A 19,728-nucleotide genomic window follows, 5' to 3' on the forward strand; every position below is an offset into this window, starting at 1 on the left:
AAAAAAAAAAAAAAAAAAAAAAAAAAAAAAAAAAAAAAAAAAAAAAAAAAAAAAAAAAAAAAAAAAAAAAAAAAAAAAAAAAAAAAAAAAAAAAAAAAAAAAAAAAAAAAAAAAAAAAAAAGGCATTCAAAAAGTGCAGTCTAACCAGATTTTTTGTGGAATATGATCAAAATAACAACAAGAGAAGTTACGTGCAAGGAGCTGTATGCTTAAACTGTGATTTTCAAGATTAGAAAAGATTAAGGTTAAGAAGAGAGGATATGAGATCATTCAAGTGTATTGTCTGGAGTGTGTGGGAGGTCTGTAAGGGCAGGTTAGACAAACATTGTCAAGAATGACATCGTTACAGCTGGCCCTGGGTTGGGAGAGGAAAACAGGCTTGATGTTGTCTCAAAGCTATCAGCCTTCCTAGAGCTCTTTAAAGACCTCCATGTTGCTTCACATTTGTTTATTTATTTAAATGCTTGTTTTCTTAGTTGGATATCTTTTGGTTTTTGCAGTCCTCCCATACATCACAAGCATTCAGTGTGTCTGTGGCAGCAGCACTGCGATGTACTAAGATTGAGGTCCAGATTTTCCAGTGAGGTCTGGAGGGATTCCCAGTCTATGCTTTTTCATCCTTACTACCATGACAATATATTCCTCATTATGTGACATCTGTGTTGACATCTGTGATTCTATGGTGAGGGGCAGTGTGGTGTGCAGAGCTGAGGGGAATCAGAGGTAGGTCTTTCCATGGTTAGGAGTGAAGCACGTTGTCTCTGGCTGCCAAAGAAACCTGTCCTGTGCATCTTTCCCTTGCTTTCATCATCCAGGTAGATGCGCAGGACAGGATCTGCTGACATGTTCTTTCTTGTACCCTGGCTCACATATAGGCTGCATCACCCCACTCTCAGCCCAAGAGGTTCTGTCCTGATCACAGGATGACTGCAGGCTCCTGTGAGTGGCACCCTGTTGGGTGCTGGGGACTGACTGCTGTGAGGAATCTGCTTCGCATATGGTTCCTATTGGCCAGGTGTAGAGAACCTAGAGAATCCAGGGCATGCAGGGCTACAGAAACAATATAATATGTAGAAAAATCAGGATTCTGAAAGAACTAGGAACTGGTTTTGGGAAAGGAATGTAGTCATACTGGGGGAAATTCAGGTTGCATCTGGACTGGCATGCTGAGGTGTATCCCAGGATCTAAATTTCCAGACATGAAATAAGAACCTGCTAGGAGTCACTACAGTTTTCCTTTCATTGTTGGATTATCTCTGCACCAAAGCAGAGACAGCAGAGTGCTGAGCACATGCCCAGGTGGTGAGTCAGGCACTGTGCACATGGGGTTGGTATGTGCTTCCAAATTGCTTAATTTCAGGCAGTGAAGTTCTGCATGAAGGCATTCAGCAACCCTTTGTGTTTGAAAGTGTTCTCATGGTGAACCTCTTGGTGTAGGAGACCTGAAGGAGGCTGAGTTATCATAGTGCAGGAGGGATATGCTGATAGGAAAACACCAGGAAATACAGCATTTTCTTGAATTGTTGTAATCCATGTGTACACCTAGAAATATACCTGAATTCTCAGGTTCAGCTCCAGCACTGAGAAATGTTTTTTCAATACAAAGGCTGAAACATTATCAAAATTGGAGCTGAGCAGGAACTGGAGATCTATGCTTCAGATTCCAATAGCTCTCGTTTTGGTGCAGAAAAAGGAATTTGCATTTGATGTTTTCTTTCAGCCCATTCTAAAAATATGGAGCCTTTACAGAATTTTAATCCAGCATTTCAATTTGTGCTTCCCCCAAGCAGCCACACTGTTAGTTATTTTCCCACCAGACTCAAAAGTGATCTGACCAGTGCGAGTGCACTGCCTCCATGTGACCAAACATGAAACTAAACTTTCAATTTTCCACTGAAAGATTTCTGCCACTGCTTCCAAAAAAATGGCCATATCTTTGAAACAAGCAAACAAAAAAATACTGCTGTTTGAATCAATGTGATTTCTATTCACGGGCAATCAAAATGCTTGAATTTTTTTGGTTTGTTTTTGTGTCTTTGCTTAAAAAAATACACCAAGTAATTATTTTCATGGCTTTATAACATATACTTCATTTTCATAGAAAAATATTCTGTGATGATAAACTGTGTGGGATCCAGTTGCCTAAATTTAGGAATCCAGTGCCATTTAGGTGCTCCTTTGTTATCTTGGTTGTCATTCCCCCTCTGCTTCAGATGGGTACAGGTATTGTGAAGAGCTGTGTCATATATGTGACTCCATATAGTCCCCCCATATGTCTCTGAAAGCCTTAAATTTCAATCATTATCTGTTTTAATTGCTTTGATTGCTCCTACTGTGAATAACTCCTACCATCGTGCCATGAAATGATTATTTAAGTATTTGTGAGTAAAACTTGTCTTATTTTCTGATTTATTTTTTCCATGAAGCACTGAAAGATTCTTTTTTTTTTTTTTTTGCTGTGATTCAGAATGAAAACAGCTTCCTAGATGGTGTGACTACCCTTGTCTCAGAGTCACGCTGAACACATTACCCTCCAGCACTGCCGTACCTTCGTGTTGGCTCTGCCAACCCAGGGATCAGCTTGGTAAAGGAACACATCAGAGCTGCTTGTTGCCAGCATTATTTTAATGGTTCTCTGCGTGTCTTTCTCTCTTTGTCTTTCTTTTCAGAGATTGTTGGTGTAGGATGTGTCCTCAATGGAGTCAGGTATAAGAACGGGGAGACGTTTCAGCCCAACTGCAAATACAACTGCACATGCATTAACGGGGCTGTGGGCTGTATTCCCATGTGCACAAACTCACGTCCTCCCCTTGTCTGGTGCCCAAACCCAAAGCTGATTAAGATGGCAGGGAAGTGCTGCGAGCAGTGGGTTTGTGATGACTCCAGGAAAATCAGGAAGACATCTCCGCGTCACATCTCCTCTGCAGGTATGGAGGCACTGAGGCAGGCCTCTCCTTTGCCATCAGGCAGTTGAAGACAGAATCCACAAGCAAAGTATCAGCTTGTACTGCCAGACCTGGCAGGTGTCTAGTCTCTGTGTGAATGAGGCACAGAGACTCCCACACAGCATGTGCTGAAGGACAGGACAGGCCAATCCGTGTAGTGTGCTCAAACTCCTTAGCAGCAATGTGGATATGGATGCCTCATCCCTGGAAGTACTCAAGGCCAGGTTGGATGGGGCCCTGAGTAACCTGATCTAGTGTGTCATCCCTGCCCATTACAGGGGAGTTGGATCAAAATGATCTTTAAGGTCCTTTTCAACCCAAACCATTTGATGATTCTATGAATGTGAGATTCACCAAAGATGCTTGTGTAATTATCCTGTGATTCTGTGTGAAAAAACCCCCTTTGAAGAATCTGCTGGAACTTTGAAGATATCACAAGTCTTTTTTAATGCTTCACCTTTTTTTTTTTTTTTCAGTCTGGGCCCTCTGGGAAATAGAATGAGTTCAGCTTAATTTGAGACTGAGGCTTTCTGTCTACGTCATATTGCTTTGGCAGTGCAGTTTTAAAGCCCCTGTATCTTAGTAGACTCAAACTTACATAACATCTTGAAAGCAGTTATTGTGGTGGAAGTTTCATTGCCAGCTGGGCTAAATTGTCTTTGTGTTAGTATAGCTTTTCATCAATTCTGGACTGATGATATTGTTAAACTACCTATTTTGTGTATCACATAACGTGTCCTCTTTCCACACACATTCGTAGCCCACTGCAGGGAGGTGGTACCATTTGCCTCAAATATGGTTCCAAATGCTTAAGATGGACTCACCTTGCCATATGTCTTAAATTTAACCTCAAAATGCCCTGCAATGCAATGTATTGCCACTAGCCACATTAGCTCCATATTTTAGACTATCTCACAAAAGCAGAGCTCAAGGAGATGTAGGATGCTTGTAAACCAGGATTTTGTTTCCTTGGTGGTAAGGGATTTTTTCCCCTAACCCTTGGTCTATATTTTTACTGCACAAAGCAAAGCTTCAGTCTCCATTTTGTGGGTTAAACCCACCAGAGTTTAGCCCTCCTGTCTCTAGTAACTCTGAAATGTGATGTAGGTCCAAATTCAAAGCATCTACTGCTGAAACTGGCCTTATGTCTTCGTCACCTTTGTCCCAAAATGGGCATAACACAGCTTTGCTTGCCTGACTTTCCTCTTGTAAGTAGAATTCGTACACAAGTATGACTAGCATTTATTACATTTAGTATAGTGATTAATATACTAATAAACATAACAGTGAGCAAGATCAGCGCAGCAGTTTCTGTCAGAGTTTTTCCTTTGGGCTGTCTCATGAGCTGCAAAGCAGAGGGGACTTTGGCTGAGGCTGTGAAAGAACCTGAACTGGGGTTGTCGACTGCTTTCAAAACAGAGCCCACCCTTCTCCAAATGGCTACTGAGCTCTCTAGGAGCTATTCAAACTGCTCTTCCTCACAGTGAAAGGCTGTGGCTGCTTCCCAAGCCCTCTGCCATCCAACAGAGACTGTTGACCACTTTCTGCTACAGGGAATCAATTGAACGGGTTCAGAAATAAACCTTCATGGTGAGATCAGATCCCATCCCTTTCTTCCACCCGCTGTCGCAGGCTTCTGTAATTGTTTGTATTGTGGCAGCACCTGGGGGTCCCAGACAAGGACCCCCTTGTGCGAGGCTGTGAAGGGGAATAAAGAAATGAACCCTGGCCCTGAGTGCTCGCAGAGCTGGAGAGCCTGACACAAGTAGGTCAGCACAAAGAGGGTGGGATGAGGGGGTTCACAGGAATGCTGAGCCACTTCGCTGTAGTTTAATTATTTGGGTTAGTGGCCTGAATGTGTAATGAGCTGGGGAGAGGGTCTTTAATATGTAAAGCTGTCTCGGCTTAATAATGTGGGGTTAAACTCTCTCCACAGCCTACGAGGGAGAGGAGGAAGCCTGGCAGAAGAACTGCATCGTTCACACCTCACCCTGGAGTCCCTGCTCAAAGACCTGTGGGCTGGGCATCTCCACCAGGATTTCCAACGACAACGAGCAGTGCCGGCTCCTGAAGGAAAGCCGCCTGTGCAACATGAGGCCCTGTGAGGTGGATATAACCCAGCACATCAAGGTGGGGACTGTATCTTTGGGTGCCCCTTCAGCTTTTTTGGTGCACCTTTCAGGCCTCAGAGGGCTGCACTTCTATATAGACTTACTGCGCTGCACAGAGTTCCAAAATGTGTCCTCCCTGTGCCTCCACGTGCTGGTATGAAAACCTTGCCCTGAGAGCTTTAGCTGCAGCCAAAAGGTCCTTGCAAAGAAGGGCAAGCAAAGCCTACTGTGCTCAGTGCAGGCTCAGACAGACCTGTACCCAGCTACTGGAAAAGCAATGCTGCACGTCTGGTCACGGCTGTGAACTCCATTTTCCAAGTATCCTACTGGGTTCATATGTCTAAATGTGTAAATCTGTCACAGCCTTTAGGGATTCCTAACAACCCTTTTAAATATAGGAATCAGAGAATAGAATCACAGAATCGCTAAAACTGAAAAGACATCCAAGATCATCAAGTCCAACCTTTGACCAAATACCACCATGCCCATTAGACCACATTGCAAAATGCTATGTCTACTTGTTTTTTGAAGACTACCAGGGACTTCTGGTAGTGACTCCTCCACTTCCCTGGGCAGCCTGTTCAAATGCTTAACCACTCTTTCAACTAAGAAATTTTTCCTAATATCCAACCTGAACCTCCCGTGGAGCAATTTGAGGCCATTTCCCCTTGTCCCATCATTATTTACCTGGAAAAAGAGGCCAACTCTGACTCTGCCACAACCTCCTTTCAGGGAGTTGAAGAGAGCAAGGTGAATTTCATGTCTTACCTCATCGCTATCTACAACTCCCTGAAAGGAGGTTGTAGCCAGATAGGTGTTGGTCTCTTCTCCCAGGCAGTAGGCAAGAGGGCACGGGCTTAAGCTCTGCCAGGGGAAGTTTAGGTTGGCTATTAGGAAGAAATTCTTTACAGAGAGAGTAATCAGGCATTGGAATGGGCTGCCCAGGGAGGAGGTGGATTCACGGTCCCTGGAGGTTTTTAAGATGAGACTGGATGTGGCCCTTAGTGCCATAGTCTGGTAACCCTGGTGGGGTTGGATCAAGGCCTGGACTTGATGATCTAGGAGGTCTTTTCCAACCCAGTTGATTCTATGATTCTATGTCAGCATTGAATATTAACCTCTCTCTTTTTATTTTCTTCTCTGATTTAGCCTGGAAAGAAGTGCCTGGCTGTCTACAGGGCCAATGAACCCATGAACTACACCATCTCAGGATGTGTGAGCAAAAGTCCATACAGACCCAAATATTGCGGCGTCTGCACAGACAACAGGTGCTGCACACCCTACAAGTCCAAGACTATTGAAGTGAGGTTTCAGTGCCCAGATGGAACTGAGTTTTCCTGGAAAATCATGTGGATCAATGCTTGTTTTTGCAACCTGAACTGCAGGAACCCCAATGACATCTTTGCCGACTTGGCTCATTACCACGATTACTCTGAAATCGCTAATTAAATTGGCTGAATGCTTGAATTGACCCATTGCTCTGATTTTACAGAGGTTTTAAAATAAAAGGAGAATCTTCATCCACTGCCAATGTACAATTTGTTTTTTTCCTGGGTTAGGATGTTAAATAGCCTTGTTTTGCCACACTGTTTTTGGAGAAGCCTTGAACAAGCAGGATTTTTAACTCCAATAGATCTTCATCCATTAACAGCAGCCAGGAATTCCTTCATGCACTGATTCCAGGACTTAAATGACAGCTATGTTGGCACTGCCATTTATTAGGCCTGCAGTTTAATTGCCCAGAGGAAAGAATAGTACACTAGTACGACAGCAAAAATATGCCTGTCAGTAGCTTAGACATGAGATTCAGACACCTTTATTATCATTTCTTGAACAATGTTGTCTAAGATGGAAAATTGACATACATGTTTCATTTTTAACATTAGACATGAGGATTTGGTGGTCTGACCCTTGGGACTAAAGTCTAGTATCTGTCACACTGAGATCAGTGCTAGAACTGCCCCTCTGTCATTCTCAGTCAGATCCTTCTCCATAGTGAATTTCATGGGAGAAGCTTAGGGGGAAGGATGTTTCTCCTGAAATCTCTTTGTGATGAATCTATCTCTCACTGCATTAGGCTGGGTCCAAGTGTCCTGCTCTCCTTGGATTCACCTCAGTCTCTTGGAGTATCTTGTGCCAGGGGCATTTTCACAGTTCTGTACCTGCTCTGATTCTGAACAGCCTGAACGCTCTGAATCCAAACCAGCCATCCCAGAGGTCATATTTTCAGGATAGATCTTCTATCCAGGGGTTATGTATTGCTCCTAGACTAGCTCTGCTGACCTGAAGGATGAAATGTAGGGGACTAGATGAGAGACGAAGGGGCAAGACCTCATGCACCCATTTATTCACACAGAAATTTTGTGACCACCACATCCTCCTCTCCATGGGGTTATAAGCATGCAGGTCACACTTCCCACTGCCACTTTATCAGTGACACAAATCATTGTTTTACATGGCTGGGGTAGAGGAAAGGAGACACATGCTAAAATGAGAAAACAGATGTTAAGCTTCCCATCAGCTCTGCGAATGTGTAGATGCAGAAGGAGAGGAAATCCTTGGCATAGGTTCTGGTGCATCAGTTCCAACTGGGCTGCGGCTCAGAGTAAACATCAAGGCAAAACATTTTCCTCAGAAGTGGTTTCACATGCAAATATCAGCTAAGAGAAGAAAAAAACCTGTCATTACCTTTCCAAGCAATACATTTATCAACACTGAAAGATGCTGGAGCCAGGGGTTTTTTTCCAACAAATTGTTAGTACAGCACCCATGCCCCATGGCACATTTGCTAGTGCTTCACTTGGGAGAGCAGAAATGTGTTTCTGCATGGAGAACTGTAGTATCTGTTCCAAAATACCTGGTGGCACAGTAGAACTGACACATGGTCTGGAGATTGGAGCAGTATAGGGATGAACTTGGGATGATGCAACTGTTTTAAATTAGTCATTATTTTGCTTTAGTTTCAGTTGGCAGGTTGTCTCTCTTCATCTTGATAACCCAGCGGAAGCTAGATTAGTTTCTGGGAGACAAAAATCTTTTTGGCTATGATGAATTAAAAGTTCTTGTGAATGGTCTGAAAATAATGTCATCCCTCTGTAAAAACAACTAGGAAAAATGGTGTGTATCTTCAAAAGCCACTAACTCCGGTAGCGTATTTGTTTGAATACAAGAATTCTGCCCACATATTTCCCATAGAGCTAGGCCTTAACTCAATTCAAAGTTTTATTTCTTTCTTTAAGCTTCCATGAAATAGCTAGTGGCAGGAAGGAAGGGTGATCCCTTTCTGCATGTTTCAGCATTCTCTCCTCTTTGTTCCTCTGATGATAAGGAACCTGAGGCCACCAGCACTTTGTGAGATTCAGCCCCATTACTGCCTTGGCCTGGATGATGTGACAGCAGAGGTCATACCTGACCAATTCGCCTCCACCCAAATGAGCCTCAGCACTAGCAAGAATGGGAATGTTACATTTTAAACTCCACCCCTTGGTAAAAAAGTCCAATGAGAACATATAAAAAAAGAGATCTTGGCCAAGAAGTTGACCGTGTTTTCCAAAAGGGAAAATGGTTTGTACTGAGACGTTATAGGGAAGCCATACTAGGACCTCTCGCTCAGTATTTAAATCTGAATATTTAAATCTCATATTTAAGTTCCCTTAAATATGGCTTGGAATCCTGTGTTTTAGTTCTTCCCCATCTTAAAATGTCATATATGTGTGTGTGTATATACATATATATATGTATATATACATACATATGTATGTGTATACATATATAAAAATATATACATATATACATATTTATATGCATATACACCTATAAAATACTATGTGCATGCATTTATATAATATTGTATATAATATTATATATAGAAACATGCCTATGAATATATATGTATATATTTACATATATTCCTATAGTGCAGTTTTGGTGCATGAAAAGGAGTGCATGTATAATGTGTGTTTATATTTACAATCAGTCTTTCTCTTATTTACATGTACACATAAGGAAACAAAACCAGGATCAGATCATGTACAAAAAACTGTGTCCCTCAACAGTCTCGCTTTGCTTTGCAATTAGCTAATGCTGTAACCCCCTCAATGAAATGCTGCAGTGGCTGTAACACATGGCTTTCACTGCGAGATAAAAGAAGCTATTGAAAGCTAATGCATGACCAGCGTCTCCAGTGTGTGTCAGTTTTTAGTGAAGTGAATGCCTGGAAACCACAGATCTTGCCCAACACACCCAAGATGCTTCTGTTTCTAGCCTGGTTTCCTAAGGAAGCAAGGCATAGGCAGCCCTACCATCCATTTGTTTGTTTGTCTGTCTGTCAGGCAGTCCCTCTGTGGGAAATGCCAAACAAAGGAGGCAGAAGTGTAAAGATCTCAGAAGCATTGCAATTCCTGAAAAAACAAACAAACAATCAAAGAAACCAAAAAGCAAGACAGGGAAGAGGACCACCACATTGTCCCTGCAAACCCATGCACATCTGTCAGGCAGCCAGTGCTTCCAACACGTCTGCAGTGTGGCCCAAACACCTCAGCAGCAGTGTAAAGGGGTTTTGAACAGATGCACCAGTTGGAAACCAGCAGCCATGGAGGAGGCACAGGTGAAGGAATCACGGATGGGGAATAGTCATTATTGCACTGCTGTAAATAGTGTAAATAGTGCTGTAAATTGTGGGGAGATTGGACTCAAATCTGTAGAAAGCACAGGCCCATTAACTCTTTTGCTTTTACAGCTCATAGTCTGGTGACGTCGAAAGTCTCTATACAAGCATCACTTGTAGACAGCGAACTTGACCTGCAGCCTGTGGTGCCTCAGAGATCCTTTGTTCTAATAGATGTTTACAAGCAGATTAGCCCTAGGACTAAGGCAACAGACCAGCCTTTAGATTCAGTTCCCTGGTTCCCTCTGTGCTTGGGCAGATCATATATCTTTATAAATGTATTTTGTTGTTGCTGTTTAAATACATTCAGAATCTAGATCCTCAAAGGCTTTCATGGATCCAGCCCTTGGTTTCACTTTTTCTGAGTACTTCAGGGCCAGAACAAGACCCTACTCTTCACTGCCTCTGTTGGGAGTGACAGCTCCTCCAGAAAGAACTGATGCTCTCTGTACATTCGTACAGCGTGCCCAGGTCTCTGATGGGACCTGAAAGTGATACCATAACCCAAGGAAGCAACAATGATAGCACTGAGGAGATACCAGGATCAGAGTTGGTGCAAGAACCTTCTGCTGCAACAGTCCTGGGAAAGGCTTGAGAAAGGATGGGAGTGACAATTTTGCAATCCAGCCTAAGCCAAGACAGTTTGACACACATCCTGCTCACAGCAATTGTCTTGTTAGACCTGTATACTGGGACAAGGATGGAGGGTGGTATTTTGAGGGTCTGCTCATGGTGGTATGAACAGCAAGACTCCAATGAGCTCCAGTGTCCGTAGCCACCAGCCTTCTGTAGGCACTTCGTCACAGTCAGTACAATAGCTCAAGCTGCCTTGCTTGGGAATCCCAGAAAGCAGGTTACCCACTCAATGAAGAAGCAGGCATGAAGTTTATTCAAATGCCTTTTCATGGAGCATTGTCTGGACTTTAAAGCACCCTTTTGGTGTGCATGCAATTGAAAACAGGGTGTGGTGCAGTTGCCTTATTTTTTACTTGCTCTCTAGGGTTGTGCTGTGTATATGTAATACTCTACGAAACCCACAAATTTAGAAACACTGTGTCATCTTGTAAATTAAACCTTGAGGGTTTTTTTTTCTCCCAGTGTTTTTGAAGGAGTTTTAAAACAAACATTTTATTAAACTGATAATGACAGAGTGCTCTCACTATCTAGAGGCACATATCCATACACATACCTACTGAAATTGGGACTTTTCCTGTTTTAACAGTTCTACGGTTATACCTGTAAGCTTCATATACTGAAATATAGGAAAAATTGATAGGAAAACCAGACTGGCTTGGCAGTGTCAGCCTGAGTTCCCCCACCTATGTATAACACATCACTTGTTCGTAAAGCATCGTGGTGAGACTTTTTTAGGTGGCATGTTGCTGCTATGGTTTAAAGATATTAAATAACCTTGTAAGTGTTAAATGGTTAATGAATCTATGACTGACACCTCATTTAGAAGCTTAGGCAGGCAAATGGAAGCAAAATATGTCTGCCATTGGCAGCTCTTTTCCGATCTCCTTGCTTGGCCAATGTCCAAGTGTGCATTCACAAGCTATGACAAAGCCCTGAACTGGAGGACACATAAAAATAAAGAGCCAGTGATATGTAAAAAGGATGATGTGGAACCATTTCTTTCAGTGTGAATGTTTTGGCAGCTTGGGAAAGCCAGGTGTTCCCCAACTCACATGTTCTTGTTTGCTGGTCTGTTTCTGGTTCTACATTTGTTTGGGTTTTTTTTTTTCCTTTACTGGACTTGGGACAGATTTCTAGAGTCTCTGAGCAAGGTGGAGTATGTTCTCAACCTGCTGAAGTGTGCCTTCATTAGCAGCTCCCTCGAGAGGCTGCAGGAATAACCTGTTTGCAGCAGCCATACATACCAAAATTGTTCAAACAAGGTCATTAAAGACAGGGGGAAAGCATTCATTACTCCATGTCACTTAACTTCCATATCCTCAGACCCAACCCCAGTAAGGATTCTACCCTTTAATTCTAGAAAAATATACTTACAAGGTTTTCCCACAAGTCAAGTTTGCCTTCCAGCCTGAAGCAGGTTACTTGCCTTGGTAGGAACTTAAACACTGTGAGTGGCCTCATGTCCTGAAGAATGCTGGATTGGTGTTGAGGTTGCTTACAGTTCCCAGGATTTTAGGTGGGAAAGCATGCTCTCTCCAGCCTTCTCCTTCAGCATGCTTTATTTTTGTTCTGCTACTGGGTGGTGGGATTTTCGTTTGTTTGCTGGGAAGGGCAATTATCTGCATTTTTAAGCACTTTCTAGACAACTGTGCCTCTGGCAATAGCTTTCATCAAAGGTACCACATTTCCCTGCTGCCTATACAGGCACCAGAAATTCCATGTGCCCTTTGCTTGCCCATGTGGCAGCTGCCATGTGCACAGTCTTGCATGAAGGGCTTCCTGACTGCTTTCATTAGTCTGGGGAAACCAAAATCTCTTGAGTACTTTCCAAATGAAGTGCTGACTCTGTGATAGGTTCTACTTCTGTAGGACCTCCCCTGCTCCAAATTTGCGTGAGTGTCAGGGAGGGAATCACCACAGGATCGATGTTTAATCACTGGCAGCTGGTGGTAAAGAACTAAGATTTTTTTTGGATTTGGTGACTGTTTATCATTAAAAATAAATTAAATCATATTGCAATCAGTCAGTAAATTATAATTTCCTAGCTGGAGAGATATAAGTGCAGGACTGAGGTTGAGCAGGGGAGGTCTGACAGTGTGCATGTCACTGCTGCACAAGGAGCTGGGTGGCACCTTTGCATGGTGTGGGCTCATCAAACCCTACAGGCAGGTTGGTCATGGAGGCTTTGTTGGGAGCTGCCCCAGCCCTCCCCCAGTGTTGCTGCCCAGCAAACAGCCCTTCCCTCCCCAGCCCCCTCCACACACTGACCTTGGCCTGAATACCATAATCCACTCCATCCACAAGCAATTGCAGAGAGTGGCAGGTCATCCAAGGATAGATACCTTTTCCAGCTCTGCTGCAGGTCACAGCTCACTGTGACGCTGCTGCTTGGGAAGCAAGAGCTGCCTGCTGTCCCCTTTCCCAACCACTGGGTTCTTCTGGACACGCCTAGTGATGCCTGCATCCAGTGTACGGTGTACCTCCCACAGCCACCAGTGTAAAAACACGTAGGGTATATGGGATGTGGGGCTGCTTCTTTAATGACATCCAAATAGCAACTCTCCTCCAGCCCCCAGGAGTGCTGGGTAAGCGAACGATCCCCACGCTGAGCTGCAGGGAACAGACAGTGAACTGTTTGGCAGTAGGAATGAGAAGCCTTTTTTCCTTCCCCCCTCCCCCCCAACACTGTTCAGCAGCTGTGTTGTTTATAAAATGAATAGAGCCCTTAATGAAGCAATACATAGAAACAGTGAGAGGCTGTGTCTGTCTGTTACAAAGGGCTGAGGGGGAAGGGCTGAGCTCTTAAAATACCCTGACATCCTTTCTCTCAGTTATTTAAACATTGGGCATAGCAGTGATCAGCTACCAGCATAAAGCCTATATTTGGCTTGATGGAAATGCTAAATCCACACATCAAAGCATCTGTTCATAGACCAGGAGAGGCTTTCTGTTACAGGGAATGTGAAGTAGTGCAAAATAGTGCAAAAAAAAAAAAAAAAAAAAAAAAAAAAAAAAAAAAAAAAAAAAAAAAAAAAGGCAAACAAACAGAGAGCATGTGGGAAGGGGGAGGGGGGGAAGGACAACTTGCAACAGCACTGCTCAATGTGCTGAACCGGTGGATGCAACAGACCCCATTACCAGCACCTTAAGGACTGCAGCACATCCTCTGCCCACGATACAAAAACAGACATGAAGAGGATTCCTGCACTGGAGTGAAAAAGTAAGCAGCTTTGCTATAACACTCCAGCTCAGTCCATCACTTGCTACACATGACAATAATCATAAACCTTGAAAACACATCTAGGTTAAAGTTTCCAGCTGTTCAATCTATAGAGACGACTAAAGAGGAAAACAGCATCCTTCTGCACAAAAGTCCTGCTGCCATGACATGGTATTGGCACATCCTCTCCCGTTCCTTCTCTGCAAGGACAGGGAAGGGGAAATACATCTTGAAGTTCAGCCAGATTTTGTACAGTAGATGTCAAGGCCCAGACAGAGGTGAAAAGAACACAGATTTCAGCAATGGCATCCTTTCTATTAGTGGTTTTGAAGAGCAACACTACAGCAAAGCTTTGGTATTGAGGTATACTGATGGCATCAGGAAGCTTCACAGTCCCTGAGAGACCATTGTGTTCTCTTCCACCCTTTATAACCCCAAAAGCACTGTGAGATGTGAACTAGTTATTTTCTGGAAACCTCCTTTAATCTAACCTGAATTTCCTCTATGCCATGAGAGCTCCTTGTCCCCTGATGGCCATTCATATTCAGAGAAAAAAGTGAAACCTCAGCTCACCTTTTCTGGGTTAGTGATACTACACTATCCAGGTTGATTCTGTCTCCAAAAGTAATGTAGAAATAAGCTTTTAAGATGATTAAGCAAGCTCTAAGTAGTGTTTTTATTTAAAAAAAAAAATCTAATAAATCTGAAAGCCACTTGCATCTTTTTAGTTACCGCACAAGTTAAAGATGCCAGGAGACCAGTACTGCAGGGAAAGAGGCGTCATAACTCCTTGCAAAAGGTAAGACATTACTCCACTGTGCTGCCCTCCAGCTTTTCTTTGCAGATACACACTGTTCTTATCCAAATGAATACTCTTTGTTGCAAAGCTGACATTTATAGTGGCCCTAGCAACGCCTTGCTGCTCAGAAGTGCTCGCAGATCCTTTTGTGCGGCGAGAAGGCTTGGAGGCATTCCTCCCCATTAAACCAAAATAAACTGCCTGGGCTTGACAGGCACACCATGGTGTCCTTGTGGAAGGAATGATTAGCCATTCCCAGAAAAGATCAGCAAAGAACATAACTTTGCCCTTCTTTTGTAAGATGAACTGGCACAGTTTCCTCCTGTTTTCTCTGGCACGGGCTGTGGTTAACCAAATCAAGGCCCTTGCTGGTATCAGTCCAATCCCGACTGCTGAATCAGCATATCTAGCAGAGCCTTGGCTCAGACATGTCAAATATTTGCTTTTGCCTCTTCCTATCACAGGATTTTTTGAGATACAGGAGGAATGAGCAGCCCGAAATAGTCCCAGCAAACTCACAAACGCACCTGTCCCTGAAAACATCAGTATGTTAAGTAAGTCACTAGGTTAATCTGTACTCTTCTGAAGTTAGATTCTTTCAAGAGGTCCAAAAAGAAATGCCTTTAGAAACTCAAAGCGGTGTCTGCAGTTTCAGTCAAGAGGCCTGAATAACTCCAGTTATTCATGAGGAACATGCCACATCAATGGATTTACAGATCAGATTGGTATCAGAAAGGATACAATGAGCATGGCACCAGCTTCAGTGAGGAAGTCAGTGTACAGATCACAGATCTGTGCACTTGACAGTGCTCCAGCCAGGGAGACAAAGAAAACTTCAAACAGCAAATAGTACTTGATATCATGGCTCAATATTTTGCCATATTTCTTAGAGCTAAATTATCCTTTAGTATTAATATAGCCAATAAAAATGGTGGAGTGGTGTTTTCTTATTATAAATAGTAGGCTGGAATGGGAGAAAAACTGAGCACAGAAGTAGGTAATGGTAGAGGTATAAGCAAAAGAAAATATATCATTGATATAAAGGGGTGATAAAAATATACTTGGGCTGAGAAGGATTGTATTCCTGGTAAAAACATGAAGACACCAGACATTGCAAAGTTACAAATTTATTTGTTTTGAAATAAATACAAATACTTCATTAAGAAACTTTTCTTGATAGACTTTACACAATAGCTTTATTCCTTCTGGAAATTGTCTGTTCTTCCCACAAACCATTATGGATATTCTACACAAGAGCTGAAGTTAGTCAGTATAAAGTAACCTAGATGGTGTTCTTCTGAACAAGCAATCCCAAAGTATTATCATTTGCTATTTAGCTGCTCAGCCTTTGAGCTTTTTGTTTGTGTGAGGACTGCAGTTCAGCAGGTATGCACTGGAGCTCAGGAAATCCTGTCCTGCTATCTATGGAAGGACAAATTTAAGAACACCCAACTGTGAAAGTCTGACTGGCAGAAAGGTATCAAGCCACTATCTTCAAAGAAAGCAACCCAAGGTATCAGGAGGCTACGTAAAGATGCAGAACCAGCAGATCATGACATTTACACAGTCATTACACACTGTATTTCAGAGATACAGTGTTGCTGCTCCACCTCTGCGTGGAATAGTTCTCAGCACCAGTGAGATCTCATCAGTTTCAAATCTAGTAATTAGTGGCAGTTGAACATACACTATCTAATTACATGCCATCCCAGTTATTCATCTCTCCTGACAGAAACATCTGGATCTGGCTTTGCTTCCAGAATTCCAAATTTATCACAATTGTGCTGGACACAAAAAACTTGAGCTGCAAAGATAAGAAGCTTTCTGAAGGAAAAAAATCAAGCTGTTTCTGCTTTGCTGTCATGTATGGCTATGCTACTTGTTACAACTAACCAAGTTCTGCAGTATGGTAAACCCTTTGGCCCAAATTCCCAAACAGGGAATCCTATCTTGCTTATCAAATTTAAATCTTGTCCTGTTTTGGCTAAGCAGGTTTTAGGGTCTTGGAGGGGGGAAGGAAAGGAAGAATGAAACTAAGTCTCAAAAAAAGTGAAATAAAAAAGCTTAAAGATTTAGTTCATCTCAAAGTCACATTAAAATCGCCTATTTTAGTAGTATATTATTGTACATAGGAAAACAGGCTTCAATACTAATGAATTAGAAGGCCTATAAATGCACGATACATTAATTTCTCTATCATTGAAGTCAAGCTATATACAATGAATTCAACTCCAGCTTCAACATGAGGCCGTAACACGTTTGTTTCATTTCCTTTCATAAAAGTAATATGTAATATTTTTCTCCCCCTCTTTGAAACTCATCTCAAATTGTGCCAGTTTACTTCAATAAGAGAAAGGGGCCTGTAACAGCTTTGATTTTAAAGGAGGGTATTGAGCAATTCTGGTTTGACTCTGAAGTGTTTACAACCACATCAGCTTTTGGCAAGTATCCTTTAGAATTTGGCATCCACTGAAGGAGGGCACAATAGCAGCAGCTGTCTGAGATACAAGAATAACGATAGAGCAAATGAGATGCTTCTTTTCTTTGGTCCCTGTCAGACCCTGGTGAACAGAGTTCCTCCTACAGAATAGCTTGAGATTAATACCAGTTATGTTTTTATGATACACAGGGGGCATCCATTACTTTTTCACACTGTGACCAGTTTAAACCTCCCACATCCATCTAACAGGATACTTCCATGGACTTGGGGCTTGATTGTTCAGCGTTGCTTGCCGAGTTCGGTGTCAGCTCGATACGTGTGTCTGTGTGGGAGCGGTTCCTGGAACCATCCCCAGTGTGGGATCGGCTCCTTGTTCCCTCCCCGGTGTGAGACCGGCTCCTTGTGCCTTCCCCAGTGTGAGACCGGCTCCTCTGTCCTTCCAAAGAGGTTACACTGGAGCCAGAAGCGGTGCGGGACCTCATCAGCCGGGTCATGCTAGCAGAGGGCACTGGAAGAAGAGTCTTTCATTAATTCCTTCCTTCACGGGCTTGGAAGGAGGCTCTTGCCTTCCCCTCCGACCTTGACCACACCTATAGAAGCCTCCAAGATTGAATATATGCTTTTCACAGTAGCCTCACATGCAGAACCACCTTCACTGCTCCAGGCATACAGTTAAGGAGCCCAAATTACTAAGGTGAAACTGGTGGTCAGGGCTGAGGGATTCAAGGCAGCCTTATGGCACACTGCAGTGACTGCAAGAATAGAGAGACAAACTAAAGGGACTCCATCAAACCTCCCACTACTTTCAGATGTTTAACCTTTGCTGGCAGCCCAGGCTAGCAATGCATCTGCACAAGCAGCTGCCAGAAGCACACGTGGAAAAAAATCCAGCTACAACTCAAAGGAGCCTCTGAACTAATGAGGTTTTAAGTGTTGCACGCAGTATATGATCTGTATCCTGTGATGCCACAAGGGGACACTATTACAAATATCCACCTTAAGAACATCAAGATAAAGTAAAACAGGTATTCATGGGTATGAGCTATTCAAAAAGCTTTCTGCTATTTAATAACATCACTTGGTCTGAAAACCTTTTGCCCAGATACTACGGGTGTTTTTTTCTTTCCCCTTGCAAATGCACATCCAACAGGGAAAAGATCACACATCTGAGATCAGAGACTCTGGGTGCTTAGAAGCCCAATTAACTTAGGTAGTCAGATCAACCATTCCATAAAACCAATACTTACTGTATCCCATTCCCTGAACAAAGTATTTGAAAGCTTCTGCAAGCTTGGCAGGCTGCAAAAGAGAGAGTGTTATTGTAGGCAGCGCTCAATAGGTTAGTTACATTACAGTGTTACAGATATCACAGATGTCCTATCTTAACAAGGATCTCAAATATTCTCTGGGCTTTACTGACCCTCTGAAAGCTTAATTTATGAGAAAAATCCAACCATTCCCCTCTCTAGACTGCTCCCTTGCCCCATTATTTTACAAAATGGACATAAGCATTTGAGAATGAGATTTCCAGAGAAGTGATGACAAGCCTGGCTCAAACTTTGCTTGTGCAGTTACAGAAGCAGGTGAACCAAAGTAAAACAACTGGCCTCACAAAAAATACAAGGCAGTAAAAATACACAGTCAGTAACTGAGCTATTCCTAATCGGCAGAGAACAAATTCTAGTCAGAGCTGATAGTTATGTTTATAGGGCAAAAAAAGCTCAGCAGGAATACACAAGCACAGCTGCCTATGATTGACATTCTTGCAATGAGGCACTCCCAGTTTCTCTCTACTGCTGACACAGTGGCCACATAAGCCTCACAACAACCTCAATTATTGCATATGAAATTTTTTTTTTTTTTTGTATTCTATCTGAATCACTGCAAAGATTGGACTCTGCATAACAGAAGCAATGCACATACTGCTGTGTGGCTTTTAAAAAAAAAAAGCCTTTTCCTGACTCCCACTGTTGGAGCACACACTGCCTGTCCAGGGACTTCAGCTGCAGGCAATTACAAATTCAGATTTTCCTTAAGTTCACAAACACCACATTGTATTGCTTAGAAATTTGTTTAGATGTTAGATTCTAAAGCTGATTTATAGGTCAGCTCTTTTAGTGAGGCAACACAACAACCGAGGTAAATTTTAACTTTCCCACCCTGGTTTTATTAGCAACTTGGAATTTATGCCTAAATATATTTCCGAAACTCCAGTTCATTCTCAGTCAAGCAGAGTCAGTGTATGCAAGAACATAACAGTGTTATTTCCTGCCTCCACTTTCCTGATCTATACTATAAATAGTCCAAACAAAACTGTTTTCAAAATGCTAGTGCTCAAGCCTTAATCCACATCTGCTTAGTAAATAGCCATAAAATAATACCTCTGCATTCCCACCCCAGATCTTTACTTGATTAAGACTTTATTAGCAAAAATAATATCCCCTCCCAATCTTAATTTTGCGCTTCACTGCTCTTTTAAGGAAAAAGAAAGCTCAGATGACCAATTGACATCATTATTCATGAAATCATAACCATCCTTTTGGCTGACATTTGGGAACAGCAAGTACCCTACAGGAAAACACCCATTTGTTGCAGTCTGACACGCTGCAGAACAGGATTAGTAGGATTTCCGCCAGCCAAATCCTACCTGGGAAACTTGGGGGAGCCCACCGCAGTCAGCCATCTGAAACAAGATGAGAACAGCCAGTTAGTGCAATGCCAGAGGAACTCGTTTGTGCTCAGGATATATTAAAATGACCTTTTTTAGCTATCTGGCAGAGAAACATTTCCTTTTGTTGTGTGAGTAACATCCATGTGGATGAACACATCAAAGTAAGCTGTTAAACGATTATAAAAGCTATCACTGCACCCCAGAAAACCCTGAAGTTTCTTGACCATCAGACAAAGAATC

The 19,728-nt window shown here is 42.6% G+C and overlaps 2 protein-coding genes across 4 annotated transcripts in view; one reads left to right on the top strand and one right to left on the bottom strand.

Moving 5' to 3' along the window:
- CCN4 (cellular communication network factor 4) overlaps window positions 1-6,581 on the top strand; it is a 35,183-nt gene extending 28,602 nt beyond the window's left edge. For 2 of the 3 annotated variants that reach the window (XM_027901384.1, XM_027901382.1), the window contains 3 exons: window positions 2,670-2,927; window positions 4,882-5,075; window positions 6,206-6,581. In XM_027901384.1, coding sequence (XP_027757185.1) covers window positions 2,670-2,927; window positions 4,882-5,075; window positions 6,206-6,505 — 752 coding nt within the window. In that variant the 3' untranslated portion in view covers window positions 6,506-6,581. The remainder of the gene's footprint in view (window positions 1-2,669; window positions 2,928-4,881; window positions 5,076-6,205) is intronic. The other variant, XM_027901383.1, reaches the window with a different exon arrangement.
- Window positions 6,582-15,488: 8,907 nt separating this feature from the next.
- NDRG1 (N-myc downstream regulated 1) overlaps window positions 15,489-19,728 on the bottom strand; it is a 40,940-nt gene continuing 36,700 nt past the window's right edge. Inside the window, exons 14-16 of the mRNA XM_027901381.1 lie at window positions 19,465-19,500; window positions 18,065-18,116; window positions 15,489-17,325 (exon numbers count right to left, since the gene is read on the bottom strand). Of these exons, the coding sequence (XP_027757182.1) occupies window positions 17,060-17,325; window positions 18,065-18,116; window positions 19,465-19,500 (354 nt within the window). The 3' untranslated portion in view covers window positions 15,489-17,059. The remainder of the gene's footprint in view (window positions 17,326-18,064; window positions 18,117-19,464; window positions 19,501-19,728) is intronic.

The sequence above is a fragment of the Empidonax traillii genome, unplaced genomic scaffold, assembly GCF_003031625.1.
Source record: "Empidonax traillii isolate 1590-97213 ecotype Southwest subspecies unplaced genomic scaffold, ASM303162v1 scaffold781:size518241, whole genome shotgun sequence".
NCBI classification, from domain to species: domain Eukaryota; kingdom Metazoa; phylum Chordata; class Aves; order Passeriformes; family Tyrannidae; genus Empidonax; species Empidonax traillii.